This window comes from Lathamus discolor, unplaced genomic scaffold (genome assembly GCF_037157495.1).
Source record: "Lathamus discolor isolate bLatDis1 unplaced genomic scaffold, bLatDis1.hap1 Scaffold_254, whole genome shotgun sequence".
Taxonomy (NCBI): Eukaryota; Metazoa; Chordata; class Aves; order Psittaciformes; family Psittacidae; genus Lathamus; species Lathamus discolor.
This window is the reverse complement of record NW_027069283.1, coordinates 43,390-63,393: the sequence shown is the minus strand read 5'-3', so window position 1 is coordinate 63,393 and position 20,004 is coordinate 43,390. Positions and strand designations below refer to the sequence as shown.

The following is a 20,004-nucleotide window of genomic DNA, read 5'->3' as shown; positions in this document are numbered from 1 at the left end:
TATTAAGGGGCTTTATGGGGTCTATTAAGGGGCTTTATGGGGTCTATTAAGAGGGTTTGGGGTCTATTAAGAGAGTTTGGGTCTATTAAGAAGGTTTGGGTCTATTAAGAGTGTTTGGGTCTATTAAGGGGGTTTATGGGGTCTATTAAGAGGGTTTGGGTCTATTAATGGAGTTTGGGGTCTCTTAAGAGGCTTTGGGCTCTGTTAAGGGGGTTTGGGTCTATTAAGGGGGTTTGGGTCTATTAAGGGGGTTCATGGGGTCTATTAAGGGGGTTTGGGTCTATTAAGGGGGGTTGGGGCTATTAAGATGTTTTATGGGGTCTATTAAGAGGGTTTGGGTCTATTAAGGGGGTTTGGGTCTATTAAGAGGGTTTTGGGGTCTATTAAGAGGGTTTGGGCTCTGTTAAGGGGGTTTGGGTCTATTAAGGGGCTTTATGGGGTCTATTAAGAGCGTTTGGTTCTATTAAAGGGGTTTTGGGTCTATTAAGAGCATTTGGGTCTATTAAGGGGGTTTGTGTCCATTAAGGGGGTTTATGGGGTCCATTAAGGGGGTTTGGGGTCTATTAAGAGCGTTTGGGTCTATTAAGGGGGTTTGGGGTCTATTAAGAGGGTTTGGGTCTATTAAGGGGGTTTGGGTCTATTAAGGGGCTTTGGGGTCTGTTAAGAGGGTTTGGGTCTATTAAGAGCGTTTGGGTCTATTAAGGGGGTTTGGGGTCTATTAAGGGGCTTTATGGGGTCTATTAAGGAGCTTTATGGGGTCTATTAAGAGGGTTTGGGGTCTATTAAGAGAGTTTGGGTCTATTAAGAAGGTTTGGGTCTATTAAGAGTGTTTGGGTCTATTAAGGGGGTTTATGGGGTCTATTAAGAGGGTTTGGGTCTATTAAGGGGGTTTATGGGGTCTATTAAGAGCGTTTGGGTCTATTAATGGAGTTTGGGTCTACTAAGCAGGTTTGGGTCTATTAAGGGGGTTTGGGTCTATTAAGGGGGGTTGGGGCTATTAAAATGTTTTATGGGGTCTATTAAGAGGGTTTGGGTCTATTAAGGGGGTTTGGGTCTATAAGAGGGTTTTTGGGGTCTATTAAGAGGGTTTGGGCTCTGTTAAGGGGGTTTGGGTCTATTAAGGGGGTTTATGGGGTCTATTAAGAGCGTTTGGGTCTATTAAGGGGGTTTATGGGGTGTATTAAAGGGGTTTGGGGTCTATTAAGGGGGTTTGGGTCTATTAAGGGGGTTTTTGGGTCTATTAAGGGGGTTTATGGGGTCTATTAAGGGGGTTTGGGTCTATTAAGGGGCTTTGGGGTCTGTTAAGAGGGTTTGGGTCTATTAAGAGCATTTGGGTCTATTAAGGGGGTTTATGGGGTCCATTAAGCGGGTTTGGGTCTATTAAGGGGGTTTGGGGTCTATTAAGAGGGTTTAGGTCTATTAAGGGGGTTTATGGGCTCTATTAAGGGGGTTTATGGGCTCTATTAAGCGGGTTTGGGGTGTATTAAGGGGGTTTGAGGTCTATTAAGAGGGTTTGGGTCTATTAAGGGGGTTTCGGTCTATTAATGGAGTTTGGGGTCTATTAAGAGGGTTTGAGTCCATTAAGAGCGTTTGGGTCTATTAATGGAGTTTGGGGTCTATTAAGAGGGTTTGGGTCTGTTAAGAGGGTTTGGGTCTATTAAGGGGGTCTATGGGGTCCATTAAGGGGGTTCGGGTCTCTTAAGGGGGTTTGGGTCTCTTAAGCGGGTCCTCACCTCCTCGCCATCAGCTCCACGTTGTAGCCAGGGCTCGGGTCATTGGGCAGCTGCGGAGTGGGCGTGGCCAGGAAGGGGGCGGAGTCGTCAGCGCGCCGCCCGCCGCTTCCCCCTAGGGGGCGCCGCAACGCCTGCGCCCCTCCGCGCAGCGCAGCCAATGGGCGCGCAGCGGGGCTTGCGCCTCAGCCAATGGGGACGCGGCGCCGCCGAGGCTCAGCCAATGGGGGACGCGGCACCGCCGCGGCTCAGCCAATGGGGAGGCACTGACCTTTAGCAGCCGCGCCAGCCGGTCCAGGCAGTTGCCCAGCGCCAGGTCCAGCGTCTCCCCGAAGATGCGGTAGCGGCGACGGGAGAAGGCGATCACCTGGGGGGGGACGACACGTTACCCTATAGCGCCCCATAGCGCCCCATAGACACCCCATAGACACCCATAGCCACCCAGAGCACCCCATATCCACCACATAGACACTGATAGCACCCTATAGCCCCCCATAGCCCCCCCATAGACACCCCATAGCACCCCATATCCAAGCCATAGCTACCCCATAGACACCCACAGCCACTACATAGCACCCTATAGCCCCCCATATCCACCCCATAGACCCCCATATCCACCCCATAGACACACCATAGACCCCCATATCCACCCCATAGACACCCACAGCCACCCCATAGCCACACATAGTACCCCATAGCCCCCCATATCCACCCCTTAGCCCCCCATATCCACCCCATAGCCCCCATATCCACCCCATGGACAGCTATATCCACCCCATAGCACCCCATAGCCCCCCATATCCACCCCATAGACATCCATATCCACCCCATAGCACCCCATAGCCCCCCATATCCACCCCATAGACACCCATAACCACCCCATAGCCCCCCATATCCACCCCATAGCCCCCCATATCCACCTCATAGCACCCCATATCCACCCCATAGCCCCCCATATCCACCCCATAGACACCCATATCCACCCCATAGCCACCCCATAGCCCCCCTATGTCCACCCCACACCCGCCCCATAGCGGGCACCTGGGTGTTGCCGCCGCTGACGTAGAGCACGAGGGGGTCGCGGGCGGGCGCCAGGAGCCGCCCCATCTCGATGTGCCCCACGCAGTGATTGACCCCCAGCAGGGGCAGGGCCCACAGCTGGGCCAGGGTGCGCCCCACGGCCGCCACCACCGCCAGCGGTGCCCCCAGCCCGGGGCCTGCGCCAGAGACACGCTAAGGACACGCTAAGGACATGCTAATGACACGCTATAGACATGCTAAGGACATGCTAATGACACGCTATGGACATGCTAACGACATGCTAAGGACACACTATAGACATGCTAAGGACATGCTAAGGGCACGCTAAGGACACGCTAAGGACATGCTAATGACACACTAAGGACATGCTAAGGGCACATTAAGTACACGCTAAGGACATGCTAAGAACATGCTAAGAACACATTAAGGGCACATTAAGAACATGCTAAGGACACACTAAGGGCATGTTAAGGACATGCTAAGTGCATGCTAAAACACATGAAGGGCACGCTAAGGACATGCTAAGTATATACTAAGGACACATTAAGGGCACGCTAAGGACACATTAAGGGCACGCCAAGGGCATGCCAAGGACACGCTAAGGACACGTTAGGTACATGCTAAGGGCACATTAAGGACGTGTTAAGTACATGCTAAGAACACAGGAAGGGCACACTAGGGACAGGCTAAGTACATGCTAAAGAACGCATTAAGGGCACATTAAAGACACGCTAAGGACATACTAAGGACATGCAACTTAAAACACATCCCAGTGGGCTCCTATGGGGCTGGGAAGGGTCTGAGATGGCAACAGGGACCCATGGGGCCCCCATCCATGAGTTTGGGGCCGAACACGCTAAGAACATGCTAAGAACATGCTAAGAACATGGGACTCAGACACCTCCCAGCGGGCTCCTATGGGGCTGGGATGGCAACGGGGACCCATGGGGCCCCCATCCACGAGTTTGGGGCTGAACACGCTAAGAACATGCTAAAAACATGCTAAGAACATGCTAAGAACATGGGACTTAGACACCTCCCAGTGGGCTCCTATGGGGCTGGGAAGGGTCTGAGATGGCAACAGGGACCCATGGGGCCCCCATCCATGAGTTTGGGGCCGAACACGCTAAGAACATGCTAAAAACATGCTAAGAACATGGGACTCAGACACCTCCCAGCGGGCTCCTGTGGGGCTGGGATGGCAACGGGGACCCATGGGGCCCCCATCCACGAGTCTGGGGCCGAACACGCTAAGAACATGCTAAGAACATGCTAAGAACATGCTAAGGACACGCGAAGGCCGCCCCCTTACCGCGGGTGAACGCGATCGCGTCCAGGTCCCGGGGCCCGGCTCCGGCGTCGGCCAAGGCGGCGGCGACGAGGCCCAAGAGCGCCCCCTGGTGGTGCCGCCCGACGGGGGCCGGGGGCGAAGCCTGCCATTGGAGGGGGGGGGGGTGTGACGTCACCGGAGGGGGATGACGTCAGCGAGGAGGGGAAGAGGGCGTCGTGACGTCAAAGCGGGGGGGGGGAGGGGGGGAGTGGGAAGGGTTAAGGGAAGGGGGCGGGGTGTGCGCGCTGACGTCATCGCTGCTCACCCTGCCCCGGCGGCGTGACGTAGGTGGCGCGGCGGCTGCTGAGGATGACTCCATCGCGCACCACGCCCGCCCCGACCTTATTGGCCGAGCCCTCCAGGCCCAGCACCGTCGGCATGACGTCAGCGCGCGCCGTGACGTCAGCGCGCACGCCCCTGCCCCGCAGATACGCACGCCGCCGGTCTCACGCCGCTTGCCGCGCTTGCCGCGCGCTCTGATGACGTCGATCCGCCGCGACGCCCCGCCTCCTTCGCCCCGCCCCTTTGCCGTGACGTCACGGCGCTTCCGCTTCCGCTCCCGTCGCCAGCCAGCCGGCGCCGCTCACGCGGGACCCTCCGAGCGCCGCCGCTGATTGGCTCCGGTTGAAGGTGAGCGGCGGGCGCTGATTGGCTGCGGGGGAACGGGGGTGGAATGGGGTTGGAGGGGGGGGGGGGGGAAGAGGGGAAGCGAGCGCTGATTGGCTGCAGCCGCCGGCGTGGGGGGGGGGGGGGTGTGAGTTAAAGGGCGGAGCTGATTGGCTGCGGGACACGTGGGGGGGGTGATGGGGGGGGGGTGTTTAACGGGCGCTGATTGGTTCCGGAGGGGGGGAACGGGAGAGCGCTGATTGGCTACGGGAAAGGAAGGGGGGGGGGTGGGGATTAGAACGCCGGGCTCTGATTGGCCCCGGTTGGCGGCTCGGGTGCTTCCCATTGGCCGCGGTTGGCTGCTCGGGTGCTTCCCATTGGCGCCGCTTGGGCGGCCGCGTGGCCGCGGCGGGTTCTGATTGGCCAGCGCTCGGCGTTTCCTGGGCCCTGATTGGCCGATTCGAACCCAGCCGGGAGCTGATTGGTTGGGAGAGGGGGAAGGGGTGGGGAGAGTCAAGGCTCGGGGAGCGCTGATTGGCCGGAGGGGGGGGGGGGGGGGGCGGGGCCTGCGCTGACGCCGCTTTGCCGCCTGAAGGGGGCGTGGCCTGAGCCGGAGGGGGCGGAGCCAGTGCGCGGCAGGGGGCGTGGCCTGAGCGATGCCGAAGCGCGCCAAAAAGGAGGCGCCGGCGGGGGAGGAGGCCGGTGAGTGCGGCCAGCAGGGGGCGCCGCAGTGCTGGTCCTGGCGCGTCCCAACGGGCCCCAATGGGTCCCAATGGATCCCAATGGGTCCCAATGCATCCCAATGCATCCCAATGTCGTTCCCAATGGGTCCCAATTGATCCCAATGCATCCCAATGCATCCCAGTGTCATTCCCAATGAGTCCCAATTGATCCCAATGCATCCCAGTGTCATTCCCAATGAGTCCCAATTGATCCCAATGCATCCCAATGTCATTCCCAATGGGTCCCAATTGATCGCAATGCATCCCAATGTCATTCCCAATGGGTCCCAATGGATCCCAATGTATCCCAATGCATCCCAATGTCATTCCCAATGGGTCCCAATTGATCCCAATGCATCACAGTGGGTCCCAATGTCATTCCCAATGGGTCCCAATTCATCCCAATGCATCCCAATGGGTCCCAATGGGTCCCAATGGATCCCAATGCATCCCAATGTCATTCCCAATGAGTCCCAATTGATCCCAATGCATCCCAATGTCATTCCCAATGGGTCCCAATTGATCCCAATGCATCCCAATGGGTCCCAATGTCATCCCCAATGAGTCCCAGTTGATCCCAATGCATCCCAATGGTCCCAATGTCATCCCCAATGAGTCCCAGTTGATCCCAATGCATCACAATGGGTCCCAATGTCATTCCCAATGGGTCCCAATTGATCCCAATGCATCCCAATGCATCCCAATGTCATTCCCAATGAGTCCCAATGGATCCCAATGGATCCCAATGCATCCCAATGTCATTCCAATGAGTCCCAATTGATCCCAATGCATCCCTATGCATCCCAATGTCATTCCCAATGAGTCCCAATTGATCCCAATGCATCCCAATGCATCCCAATGTCATTCCCAATGGGTCCCAATTGATCCCAATGGATCCCAATGCATCCCAATGCCAGTCCCAATGGCTCCCATGGCCATTCCCACTGTATCCCATTGCCATTCCCATTTGATCCCATTCCCATTGGCTCCCATTGCCATTCCCATTGGCTCCCATTGACTCCCATTGCCATTCCCAATGGCTCCCATTGCCATTCTCATTTGATCCCATTCCCATTGGCTCCCATTTGATCCATTGCCATTCCCATTGGCTCCCATTGCCATTCCCATTGGCTCCCATTGGCTCCCATTGCCATTCCCATTGGCTCCCATTGCCATTCCCATTTGATCCCATTGGCTGCCATTTGCTCCCATTGCCATTCCCATTGGCTCCCATCGCCATTCCCCTTTGATCCCATTGGCTGCCATTGGCTCCCATTGCCATTCCCATTGGCTCCCATTGGCTCCCATTGCTATTCCCCTTTGATCCCATTGGCTCCCATTGGCTCCCATTGGCTCCCATCGCCATTCCCCTTTGATCCCATTGGCTCCCATTGGCTCCCATTGGCTCCCATTGCCATTCCCATTGGCTCCCATTGGCTCCCATTGCCATTCCCCTTTGATCCCATTGGCTCCCATTGGCTCCCATTGGCTCCCATCGCCATTCCCCTTTGATCCCATTGGCTCCCATTGGCTCCCATTGGCTCCCATTGCCATTCCCATTGGTTCCCATCGCCATTCCCCTTTGATCCCATTGGGCTGCCATTGGCTCCCATTGCCATTCCCATTTGATCCCATTTGATCCCCTTTGATCCCATCGCCATTCCCATTGGCTCCCATTGCCATTCCCCTTTGATCCCATTGGCTGCCATCGCCATTCCCCTTTGATCCCATCGGCTCCCACCGCCATTCCCCTTTGATCCCATTGGCTGCCATCGGATCCCATTGGCTGCCATCGCCATTCCCCTTTGATCCCATTGGCTCCCATCGCCATTCCCATTGGCTCCCGTCGCCATTCCCCTTTGATCCCATTGGCTGCCACCCGCCATTCCCCTTTGATCCCATTGGCTCCCGTCGCCATTCCCCTTTGATCCCATTGGCTGCCACCGCCATTCCCCTTTGATCCCATTGGCTGCCCGGCAGGGAGCGGCGGCGGCGCCAAGCGGAGGCGCGAGGCCTCGGCGCCGCTGCCGGAGGAGACGCCGGTGCGGGAGGAGGCTCCGAGCGGGAAGCGCGCCGGGATGCGCCTCGTGTCCTGGAACGTGGCCGGGCTGCGCGCCTGGCTGCGCAAGGGCGGGCTGCGGGTGCGCAGCGGGGGAACGGGGGGGAATGGGGGGGAAAGGGGGGGATTTCCATGGAAAATGGGGAATTTCCATGGAAAATATGGGGGGATTTCAGTGGGAAAGGGGGAATTGGGGGGGAAATGGGGGATTTGCATGGAAAATATGGGAATTTCAGTGGGAAATGGGGGGGATTTGCATGGAAAATAGGGGGATTTGGATGGAAAATATGGGGAATTTCAGTGGGAAATGGGGAATTGGGGGGGGAATGGGGAATTTCCATGGGAAAGGGGGAATGTCCATGGAAAATAGGGGGAATTTCAGTGGGAAATGGGGGGGATTTGCATGGAAAATAGGGGGGACTGGGGAGGAAATGGGGAATATGGGGGGAAATGGGGAATTTGCATGGAAAAAATGGGGAATTTCAGTGGGAAATGGGGGGGATTTCAGTGGGAAAGGGGAATTTCCATGGAAAAGGGGGGATTTCCGTGGAAAATAGGGGGGATTCTGTGGGAAATGGGGGGATTTGCATGGAAAATGGGGGGGGTTCAGTGGGAAACAGGGGGGATTTCCATGGAAAATAGGGGGAATTGGGGGGGAAATGAGGAATATGGGGGGAAATGGGGAATCTGCATGGAAAATAGGGGGAATTTCAGTGGGAAATGGGGGGGGATTTGCATGGAAAACATGGGGAATTCTGTGGGAAATGGGGAATTGGGGGGGAAATGGGGAATTTGGGGGGAAAATGGGGAATTTGCATGGGAAACGGGGGGGATTTCAGTGGGAAAGGGGGGGAATTTTGGGGGGGAAATGTGGGGAATTCTGTGGGAAAGGGGGAATTTCCATGGAAAACAGGGGGGAATTGGGGGGGAAAGGGGGAATTTCAGTGGGGAAGGGGGAATTGCGCGCCTGGCTGCGCAAGGGCGGGCTGCGGGTGCGCAGCGGGGGAATGGGGAATATGGGGGGGAATGGGGGGGAATGGGGGGGGATTGCATGGAAAATATGGGGAATTGGGGGGGAAATGGGGAATTTCCATGGAAAATAGGGGGGGATTTCAGTGGGAAAGGGGGAATTGGGGGGGGAAATGTGGGGAATTCTGTGGGAAATGGGGAATTGGGGGGGAAATGGGGGATTTGCATGGAAAATATGGGAATTTCAGTGGGAAATGGGGGGGATTTGCATGGAAAATAGGGGGGATTGGGGGGGAAATGGGGAATTTCCATGGGAAAGGGGGAATTTGCATGGGAAAGGGGGAATTTCAGTGGGAAAGGGGGAATATGGGGGGAAATGGGGAATTTCCATGGAAAATAGGGGGGATTTCAGGGGGAAATGGGGGATTTGGGGGGGAAATGGGGAATTGGGGGGGAAAGGGGGAATTTCCATGGAAAATAGGGGGAATTTCAGTGGAAAATAGAGGGGATTTGCATGGAAAATAAGGGGAATTGGGGGGGAAAGGGGGAATTGGGGGGGGAAAGGGGGGATTTGCATGGAAAAAATGGGGAATTTCAGTGGGAAATGGGGGGGATTTCAGTGGGAAAGGGGGAATATGGGGGGAAAGGGGGAATTTGCATGGATAACAGGGGGGATTTGCATGGAAAATAGGGGGAATTGGGGGGGAAATGGGGAATATGGGGGAAATGGGGAATTTCCATGGAAAATGGGGAATTCTGTGGGAAATGGGGAATTTCCATGGAAAACAGGGGGATTTCAGTGGGAAATGGGGAATTCTGTGGGAAATGGGAAATTTGCATGGAAAACAGGGGGGAATTGGGGGGGAAAGGGGGAATTTGGAGGGGGAAAGGGGGAATTTGCATGGAAAACAGGGGGAATTTCAGTGGGAAATGGGGAATATGGGGGGAAATGGGGGATTTGGGGGGGGGAAGGGGGGATTTCCATGGAAAATGGGGGGGGAATTGGGGGGGAAAGGGGGAATTTCAGTGGGGAAGGGGGAATTTGGGGGGGAAAGGGGGAATTTCCATGGGAAAGGGGGGATTTCGGTGGGAAAGGGGGGGGATTTCCATGGAAAATAGAGGGAATTGGGGGGGAAATGGGGAATATGGGGGGAAATGGGGAATTTCCATGGAAAATAGGGGGAATTTCAGTGGGAAATGGGGGGATTTGGGGGGGAAATGGGGAATTGGGGGGGGAAATGGGGAATTTCCATGGGAAACAGGGGGGATTTCGGTGGGAAATGGGGGCGATTTGCATGGAAAAGGGGGGATTTCCATGAAAAATATGGGGAATTCTGTGGCAAATGGGGAATTCTGTGGGAAACAAGGAATTTCCATGGAAAATAGGGGGGGTTTGGGGGGGAAATGGGGGGGATTTGCATGGAAAACATGGGGAATTTCCATGGGAAAGGGGGAATTGGGAGGGGAAATGGAGAATTTGCATGGGAAAGGGGGAATTTGGGGGGGAAATGGGGGGATTTGCGTGGAAAATAAAGGGGAATTCGGGGGGAAAGGGGGAATTTCCATGGAAAATACGGGGGAATTGGGGGGGAAATGGGGAATATGCGGGGAAATGGGGAATTTGCATGGAAAAGGGGGAATTTGCATGGAAAACACGGGGAATTTCCATGGGAAATGGGGAATTCTGTGGGAAAGGGGGGAATTTGGGGGGCAAATGGGGAATTTGGGGGGGAAATGGGGAATTTGGGGGGGAAATGGGGAATTTTCATGGAAAATAGAGAATTTCCATGGGAAATAGGGAATTTCGGTGGGAAATGGGGGGGATTTGCATGGGAAAGGGGGGATTTGGGGGGGAAATGGGGAATTTGGGGGGGAAAGGGGGAATTTCAGTGGGAAAGGGGGAATTTGGGGGGGTAAAGGGGGAATTGGGGGGGGAAGGGGGAATTTGGGGGGGAAAGGGGGATTTGGGGGGAAATGGGGAATTCTGTGGGAAATGGGGAATTTCCATGGGAAATGGGGGAATTCCGTGTGAAATGGGGAATTTGGGGGGGGGGGAAACGGGGATTTGGGGAGGAAAATGGGGATTTTGGGGGGAAAAACGGGAATTTGGGGCAAAAAGTTGGATTTTGGATGGGAAAACAGGGATTTGGGGGAGGAAAATGGGGATTTGGGGGAAAAAAGGGGGATTTTGGGTGGGGAAAAGGGGATTTGGGGGAAAAAAGGGGGATTTTGGGTGGAAAATGAGGGATTTTGGGGAGGAAAATGGGGATTTGGGGGAAAAAGTTGGATTTTGGGGTGGAAAACAGGGATTTGGGGAGGAAATGGGGATTTTGGGTGGAAAACGTGGATTTAGGGGGGAAAAATGTGAATTTGGGGGAAAAAGTTGGATTTTGGTGCTGAAAAGGGGGATTTTGGGGGAAAAATGTGAATTTGGGGGAAAATGTTGGATTTTGGTGTGGAAAAGGAGGATTTTGGGGGAAAAATGTGGATTTGGGGGAAAAAGTTGGATTTTGGTGTGGAAAAGGAGGATTTTGGGGGAAAAATGTGGATTTGGGGGAAAAAGTTGGATTTTGGGGTGGAAAAGGGTGATTTTGGGTGTCCTGACGCGGGTGCCCCCGCAGTGGGTGCAGGAGCAGGCCCCGGACGTGCTGTGCCTGCAGGAGACCAAGTGTGGGGCGGCGTCGGTGCCCCCCGAGGTGCGGGAGCTGCGGGCCCTGCCCCACCAGTACTGGGCCAGCCCCGAGGGGCGCCCCGGCTACAGCGGCGTGGGGCTGCTCTGCCGGCAGGAGCCCCTGCGCGTCACCTACGGCATCGGTGAGCGCCCATCGGCACCCATTGACGGCCATTGGCACCCATTGACTGCCATTGACACCCATTGACTGCCATTGAGATCCATTGACTGCCATTGGCACCCATTGACTGCCGTTGGCACCCATTGACTTCTATTGATGGCCATTGACTGCCCTTGGCACCCATTGACTGCCATTGACACCCATTGACTGCCATTGGCACCCATTGACTGACATTGACACCCATTGACTGCCGTTGGCACCCATTGACTGCCATTGATGCCCATTGACTGCCATTGACTCCCATTGACTGCCATTGACACCCATTGACTGCTATTGGCACCCATTGACTGCCATTGACTCCCATTGACTGCCATTGACACCCATTGACTGCCATTGACACCCACTGACTGCCATTGACACCCATTGACGGCCATTGACACCCATTGGCACCCATTGACTTCTATTGATGGCCATTGACGGCCATTGGCACGCATTGACTGCCATTGGCACCCATTGACTGCCTTTGACTCCCATTGACTGCCATTGACACCCATTGACTGCCGTTGGCACCCATTGATGGCCATTGACACCCATTGACTGCCATTGGCACCCATTGACTGCCATTGACGCCCATTGACTGCCATTGACTCCCATTGACTGCCATTGACATCCATTGACTGCCATTGACACCCATTGATGGCCATTGACACCCATTGACTGCCATTGACACCCATTGACAGCCATTGGCACCCATTGACTGCCATTGAGATCCATTGACTGCCATTGGCACCCATTGACTGCCATTGACATCCATTGACTGCCATTGACACCCATTGGCACCCATTGACTGCCATTGACACCCATTGATGGCCACTGACACCCATTGACTGCCATTGACACCCATTGACAGCCATTGGCACCCATTGACTGCCATTGAGATCCATTGACTGCCATTGGCACCCATTGACTGCCATTGACATCCATTGACGGCCATTGGCACCCATTGACTGCCATTGACACCCATTGACTGCCATTGACATCCATTGACTGCCATTGGCACCCATTGACAGCCATTGGCACCCATTGACTGCCGTAGGCACCCATTGACTGCCATTGAGATCCATTGACTGCCATTGGCACCCATTGACAGCCATTGGCACCCATTGACTGCCATTGACATCCATTGACTGCCATTGACACCCATTGATGGCCATTGACACCCATTGACTGCCATTGACACCCATTGACAGCCATTGGCACCCATTGACTGCCATTGAGATCCATTGACTGCCATTGGCACCCATTGACTGCCATTGACATCCATTGACTGCCATTGACACCCATTGATGGCCATTGACACCCATTGACTGCCATTGACACCCATTGACTGCTATTGGCACCCATTGGCTGCCATTGACGCCCATTGACTGCCATTGGCACCCATTGACTGCCATTGAGATCCATTGACTGCCATTGGCACCCATTGACTGCCATTGACATCCATTGACTGCCATTGACACCCATTGATGGCCATTGACACCCATTGACTGCCATTGACACCCATTGATGGCCATTGGCACCCATTGACTGCCATTGACGCCCATTGACTGCCATTGACTCCCATTGACTGCCATTGGCACCCATTGATGGCCATTGACACCCATTGACGGCCATTGACACCCATTGGCACCCATTGACTGCCATTGGCACCCATTGATGGCCATTGACACCCATTGCCCCCCATTGCCCCACCAGTACTGGGCCAGCCCCAAGGGGCGCCCCGGCTACAGCGGCGTGGGGCTGCTCTGCCGGCAGGAGCCCCTGCGCGTCACCTACGGCATCGGTGAGTGCCCATCGGCACCCATTGACGGCCATTGGCACCCATTGACTTCTATTGATGGCCATTGACGGCCATTGGCACCCATTGACAGCCATTGACACCCACTGACTTCTATTGATGGCCATTGACTGCCATTGGCACCCATTGACTGCCATTGACACCCATTGACTGCCATTGACACCCATTGATGGCCATTGACACCCATTGCCCCCCATTGCCCCACCAGTACTGGGCCAGTCCCGAGGGGCACCCCAGCTACAGCGGCGTGGGGCTGCTCTGCCGGCAGGAGCCCCTGCGCGTCACCTACGGCATCGGTGAGCGCCCATCGGCACCCATTGACGGCCATTGGCACCCATTGACTTCTATTGGCACCCATTGACTTCTATTGATGGCCATTGATGGCCATTGACTGCCATTGGCACCCATTGACTGCCATTGGCACCCATTGACTGCCGTTGGCACCCATTGACTTCTATTGATGGCCATTGACTGCACTTGGCACCCATTGACTGCCCTTGGCACCCATTGACTGCCATTGACACCCATTGATGGCCATTGACACCCATTGACTTCTATTGATGGCCATTGACGGCCATCGACACCCATTGACAGCCATTGGCACCCATTGACTTCTATTGATGGCCATTGATGGCCATTGACATCCATTGATGGCCATTGGCACCCACTGACTGCCATTGACTCCCATTGGCTGCCATTGGCACCCATTGACTGCCATTGACACCCATTGATGGCCATTGACATCCATTGACTGCCATTGGCGCCCATTGACTGCCATTGGCACCCATTGACTGCCATTGACACCCTTTGACTGCCGTTGACATCCATTGACTGCCATTGGCACCCATTGACTGGCATTGACACCCATTGACGGCCATTGACATCCGTTGACTGCCGCTGGCACCCATTGACGGCCATTGACATCCATTGACAGCCATTGGCACCCATTGACGGCCGTTGACACCCATTGACAGCCATTGGCACCCATTGACTGCCGTTGGCACCCATTGATGGCCATTGACACCCATTGACCTCCATTGATCCCCATTGACTCCCATTGATCTCTATTGACACCCATTGAGTGCCATTGATCCCTGTTGACTTCCATTGATCCCCATTGACTTCCATTGAACCCCATTGACTCCCATTGACCTCCATTGACCCCCATTGACTTCCATTGACTGCCATTAATTTCCATTGGCTCCCATTGACCCCCATTGCCCCCCATTGTCCCCCCCCCAACAGACGACCCCGAGCACGACCCCTCCGCCCGGGTCCTGACGGCCGAGTTCCCTTCCCTCTTCGTGGTGTGCGCCTACGTCCCCAGTGCCCCCCAGTGACCCCATTGACTGCCATTGACCCCATTGACTGCCATTGATCCCCATTGATCCCCATTGACTGCCATTGATCCCCATTGACTGCCACTGATCCCCATTGACCCCCATTGATCCCCATTGAGTGCCATTGACTCCCATTGACTGCCATTGGCACCCATTGAGTGCCATTGAACTCCATTGACTTCCATTGATCTCCATTGACCTCCATTGATCCCCATTGACCTCCATTGATCCCCATTGACTCCCATTGACCTCCATTGACCCCCATTGACTGCCATTGACCCCCATTGACTCCCATTGATCTGCATTGACCCCCATTGACCTCCATTGACCCCCATTGACTTCCATTGATCCCCATTGACCCCCATTGACCTCCATTGACCCCCATTGACTTCCATTGATCCCCATTGATTTCCATTGGCTCCCAGTGACCCCCATTGCCCCCCATTGTGTCCCCCCCCAACAGACGACCCCGAGCACGACCCCTCCGCCCGGGTCCTGACGGCCGAGTTCCCTTCCCTCTTCGTGGTGTGCGCCTACGTCCCCAGTGCCCCCCAGTGACCCCCATTGAGTGCCATTGATCCCCATTGAGTGCCATTGATCCCCATTGAGTGCCATTGACTTCCATTGATCCCCATTGACCCCATTGACTGCCATTGATCCCCATTGATATCCATTGATCCCCATTGACTGCCATTGATCCCCATTGACCCCATTGACTGCCATTGATCCCCATTGACTCCCATTGACTTCCATTGATCCCCGTTGACTGCCATTGATCCCAATTGAGTGCCATTGACCCCCATTGACTTCCATTGATCCCCATTGATTTCCATTGATCTCCATTGACCCCCATTGACCTTCATTGATCCCCATTGACTTCCATTGATTTCCATTGACCCCCATTGACTGCTATTGACTCCCATTGACCTCCATTGACCCCCATTGACTGCCATTGACCCCCATTGACTTCCATTGATCTGCATTGACCCCCATTGACTGCCATTCATCCCCATTGACTTCCATTGAACCCCATTGACTTCCATTGATCTCCATTGACACCCATTGACTGCCATTGATCTCTGTTGACTTCCATTGATCCCCATTGACTTCCATTGACTGCCATTGATCCCCACTGACCCCCATTGCCCCCCATTGTGTGTCCCCCCCCAACAGACGACCACGAGCACGACCCCTCCGCCCGGGGTCCTGACGGCCGAGTTCCCTTCCCTCTTCGTGGTGTGCGCCTACGTCCCCAGTGCCCCCCAGTGACCCCATTGACAGCCATTGATCCCCATTGACTGCCACTGACCCCATTAACTGCCATAGATCCCCATTGACAGGCATTGACCCCATTGACTGCCATAGATCCCCATTGACTGCCATTGATCCCCATTGATCCCCATTGACTGCCATTGATCCCCATTGACTGCCATTGACCCCATTGACTGCCATTGACCCCATTGACTGCCATTGACCCCATTGACCTCCATTGATCCCCATTGACTGCCATTGATCCCAATTGAGTGCCATTGACCCCCATTGACTTCCATTGATCCCCATTGATTTCCATTGATCTCCATTGACCCCCATTGACCTTCATTGATCCCCATTGACTCCCATTGACCTCCATTGACCCCCATTGACTGCCATTGACCCCCATTGACTTCCATTGATCTGCATTGATCCCCATTGACTGCTATTGACTCCCATTGACCTCCATTGACCCCCATTGACTTCCATTGACTGCCATTGATTTCCATTGGCTCCCATTGACCCCCATTGCCCCCCATTGTCCCCCCCCCAACAGACGACCCCGAGCACGACCCCTCCGCCCGGGTCCTGACGGCCGAGATCCCTTCCCTCTTCGTGGTGTGCGCCTACGTCCCCAGTGCCCCCCATTGACCCCCACTGACTGCCATTGATCCCCATTGAGTGCCATTGATCCCATTGATCCCATTGACTGCCATTGATCCCCATTGAGTGCCATTGATCCCCATTGAGTGCCATTGATCCCCATTGACTGCCACTGATCCCCATTGACCCCCATTGATCCCCATTGAGTGCCATTGACTCCCATTGACTGCCATTGGCACCCATTGAGTGCCATTGAACTCCATTGACTTCCATTGATCTCCATTGACCCCCATTGACCTCCATTGATCCTCATTGACCTCCATTGATACCATTGACCCCCATTGACTGCCATTGATCCCATTGACCTCCATTGATCCCCATTGACTGCCATTGATCCCCATTGACGTCCATTGATCCCATTGACTTCCATTGACCCCCATTGCCCCCCATTGTCCCCCCCCCCCAACAGACGACCCCGAGCACGACCCCTCCGCCCGCGTCCTGACGGCCGAGTTCCCTTCCCTCTTCGTGGTGTGCGCCTACGTCCCCAGTGCCCCCCAGTGACCCCATTGACTGCCATTGATCCCCATTGACTGCCATTGATCCCATTGATCCCCATTGACTGCCATTGATCCCCATTGACTGCATTGACCCCATTGACTGCCATTGACCCCATTGACTGCCATTGACCCCATTGACCTCCATTGATCCCCATTGACTGCCATTGATCCCAATTGAGTGCCATTGACCCCCATTGACTTCCATTGATCCCCATTGATTTCCATTGATCTCCATTGACCCCCATTGACCTTCATTGATCCCCATTGACTGCCATTGACCCCCATTGACTTCCATTGATCTGCATTGACCCCCATTGACTGCTATTGACTCCCATTGACCTCCATTGACCCCATTGACTTCCATTGACTGCCATTGATTTCCATTGGCTCCCATTGACCCCCATTGCCCCCCATTGTGTCCCCCCCCAACAGACGACCCCGAGCACGACCCCTTCCGCCCGCGTCCTGACGGCCGAGTTCCCTTCCCTCTTCGTGGTGTGCGCCTACGTCCCCAGTGCCCCCCAGTGACCCCATTGACTGCCATTGACCCCATTGACTGCCATTGATCCCCATTGAGTGCCATTGATCCCCATTGAGTGCCATTGATACCCATTGAGTGCCATTGACTTCCATTGATCCCCATTGACCCCACTGACTGCCATTGATCCCCATTGATATCCATTGATCCCCATTGACTGCCATTGATCCCCATTGACCCCCATTGACTTCCATTGATCCCCAGTGACTCCCATTGACTGCCATTGATCCCCGTTGACTGCCATTGACCTCCATTGAGTGCCATTGACTTCCATTGATCCCCATTGAGTGCCATTGACTCCCATTGACTGCCATTGATCCCCATTGACTTCCGTTGATCTCCATTGACCCCCATTGGCTCCCATTGACCCCCATTGATCCCCATTGACTGCCATTGATCCCCACTGACCCCCATTGCCCCCCATTGTCCCCCCATTGTCCCCCCCCCCCAACAGACGACCCCGAGCACGACCCTCCGCCCGCGTCCTGACGGCCGAGTTCCCTTCCCTCTTCGTGGTGTGCGCCTACGTCCCCAGTGCCCCCCAGTGACCCCATTGACTGCCATTGATCCCCATTGACTGCCATTGATCCCCATTGATCCCCATTGACTGCCATTGATCCCCATTGACTGCCATTGACCCCATTGACTGCCATTGACCCCATTGACTGCCATTGACCCCATTGACCTCCATTGATCCCCATTGACTGCCATTGATCCCAATTGAGTGCCATTGACCCCCATTGACTTCCATTGATCCCCATTGATTTCCATTGATCTCCATTGACCCCCATTGACCTTCATTGATCCCCATTGACTGCCATTGACCCCCATTGACTTCCATTGATCTGCATTGACCCCCATTGACTGCTATTGACTCCCATTGACCTCCATTGACCCCCATTGACTTCCATTGACTGCCATTGATTTCCATTGGCTCCCATTGACCCCCATTGCCCCCCATTGTGTCCCCCCCCAACAGACGACCCCGAGCACGACCCCTCCGCCCGCGTCCTGACGGCCGAGTTCCCTTCCCTCTTCGTGGTGTGCGCCTACGTCCCCAGTGCCCCCCAGTGACCCCCATTGACTGCCATTGACCCATTGACTGCCATTGATCCCCAATGAGTGCTATTGATCCCCATTGAGTGCCATTGATACCCATTGAGTGCCATTGACTTCCATTGATCCCCATTGACCCCACTGACTGCCATTGATCCCCATTGATATCCATTGATCCCCATTGACTGCCATTGATCCCATTGACCCCCATTGACTTCCATTGATCCCCAGTGACTCCCATTGACTGCCATTGATCCCCGTTGACTGCCATTGACCTCCATTGAGTGCCATTGACTTCCATTGATCCCCATTGAGTGCCATTGACTCCCATTGACTGCCATTGATCCCCATTGACTTCCGTTGATCTCCATTGACCCCCATTGGCTCCCATTGACCCCCATTGATCCCCATTGACTGCCATTGATCCCCACTGACCCCCATTGCCCCCCATTGTCCCCCCCCCCCAACAGACGACCCTGAGCACGACCCCTCCGCCCGGGTCCTGACGGCCGAGTTCCCTTCCCTCTTCGTGGTGTGCGCCTACGTCCCCAACGCCGGGCGGGGCCTGGCCCGCCTGGAGCCGCGGCTGCGTTTCGACGCCGCCTTCCGCGCTTTCCTCTTGCGCCTCGACGCCCTCAAACCCGTGGCTTTGGGGGGGGACCTGAACGTGGCCCACACCGAGCTCGACCTCCGGCACCCGGCCGCCAACCGCCGCTCGCCGGGCTTCACGGCCGAGGAGCGGGGCGCCTTCGACGCCATCTTGGAGGCGGGCTTCGTCGACGCCTTCCGCTCCTTGCACCCGGGCCTGCCCCACGCGTACACCTTCTGGACGTACTTGGGGGGCGCGCGGGGAGCGCAACGTGGGCTGGCGGTTGGATTACTTCCTCATCTCCAAGCGCTTGCAGGAGGCCCTTTGCGATTGTAAGATCCGGCCCCGGGTGATGGGCAGCGATCATTGCCCCGTAGAGCTCTACCTGGCTGTGTGAGCCATGGGGGGGGGGGTTATGGGGCGGCAATGGGGGTGAATAGGGGGTTTTTAGTGGGGTTATTGTGGGGGGGGGGTTATGGGGCGGCAATGGGGGTGAATAGGGGGTTTTTAGTGGGGTTATTGTGAGGGGGTTATGGGGCAGCAATGGGGGTGAATAGGGGGTTTTTAGTGGGGTTATTATGGGGGGGTTATAGGGGTTGATGGGGGCGGTTATGGGGGGTTATGGGGCGGCAATGGGGGTGAATAGGGGGTTTTTAGTGGGGTTATTGGGCAGGGTAATATGTCATGATGGGGGGGTTATGGGTCGGCAATGGGGGTAGATAGGGTTTTAGTAGGGTTATTATGGTCTGGGGGGGGGTTATAGGGGGTGATGGAGGGGGTTATGGGCGGCAATGGGGGTGAATAGGGGGTTTTTAGTGGGGTTATTGTGGGGGGGGTTATGGGGCGGCAATGGGGGTGAATAGGGGGTTTTTAGTGGGGTTATTGTGGGGGGGGTTATGGGGCAGCAATGGGGGTGAATGGGGTTTTAGTGGGGTTATTATGGGGGGTTATAGGGGGTGA

General features: G+C 55.3%; 2 protein-coding genes across 2 annotated transcripts; one reads left to right on the top strand and one right to left on the bottom strand.

Moving 5' to 3' along the window:
* Positions 1-1,733: 1,733 nt before the first annotated feature.
* Positions 1,734-4,650, bottom strand: OSGEP (O-sialoglycoprotein endopeptidase; the record flags this gene model as incomplete). Its single annotated transcript, XM_065664538.1, is given in 6 exon segments — positions 1,734-1,783; positions 2,002-2,097; positions 2,772-2,947; positions 4,084-4,189; positions 4,191-4,204; positions 4,367-4,650. Coding segments are annotated over 6 exon segments (557 nt in total), but the record flags the coding sequence as incomplete, so codon positions are not given.
* LOC136006502 (DNA repair nuclease APEX1-like) lies at positions 4,418-19,470 on the top strand. Its single transcript, XM_065664534.1, is given in 6 exon segments — positions 4,418-4,731; positions 5,303-5,409; positions 7,410-7,570; positions 11,079-11,271; positions 18,926-19,308; positions 19,310-19,470. Coding segments are annotated over 5 exon segments (915 nt in total). The 5' UTR covers positions 4,418-4,731; positions 5,303-5,363; the 3' UTR covers positions 19,442-19,470.
* The last annotated feature ends 534 nt before the right edge of the window (positions 19,471-20,004 follow it).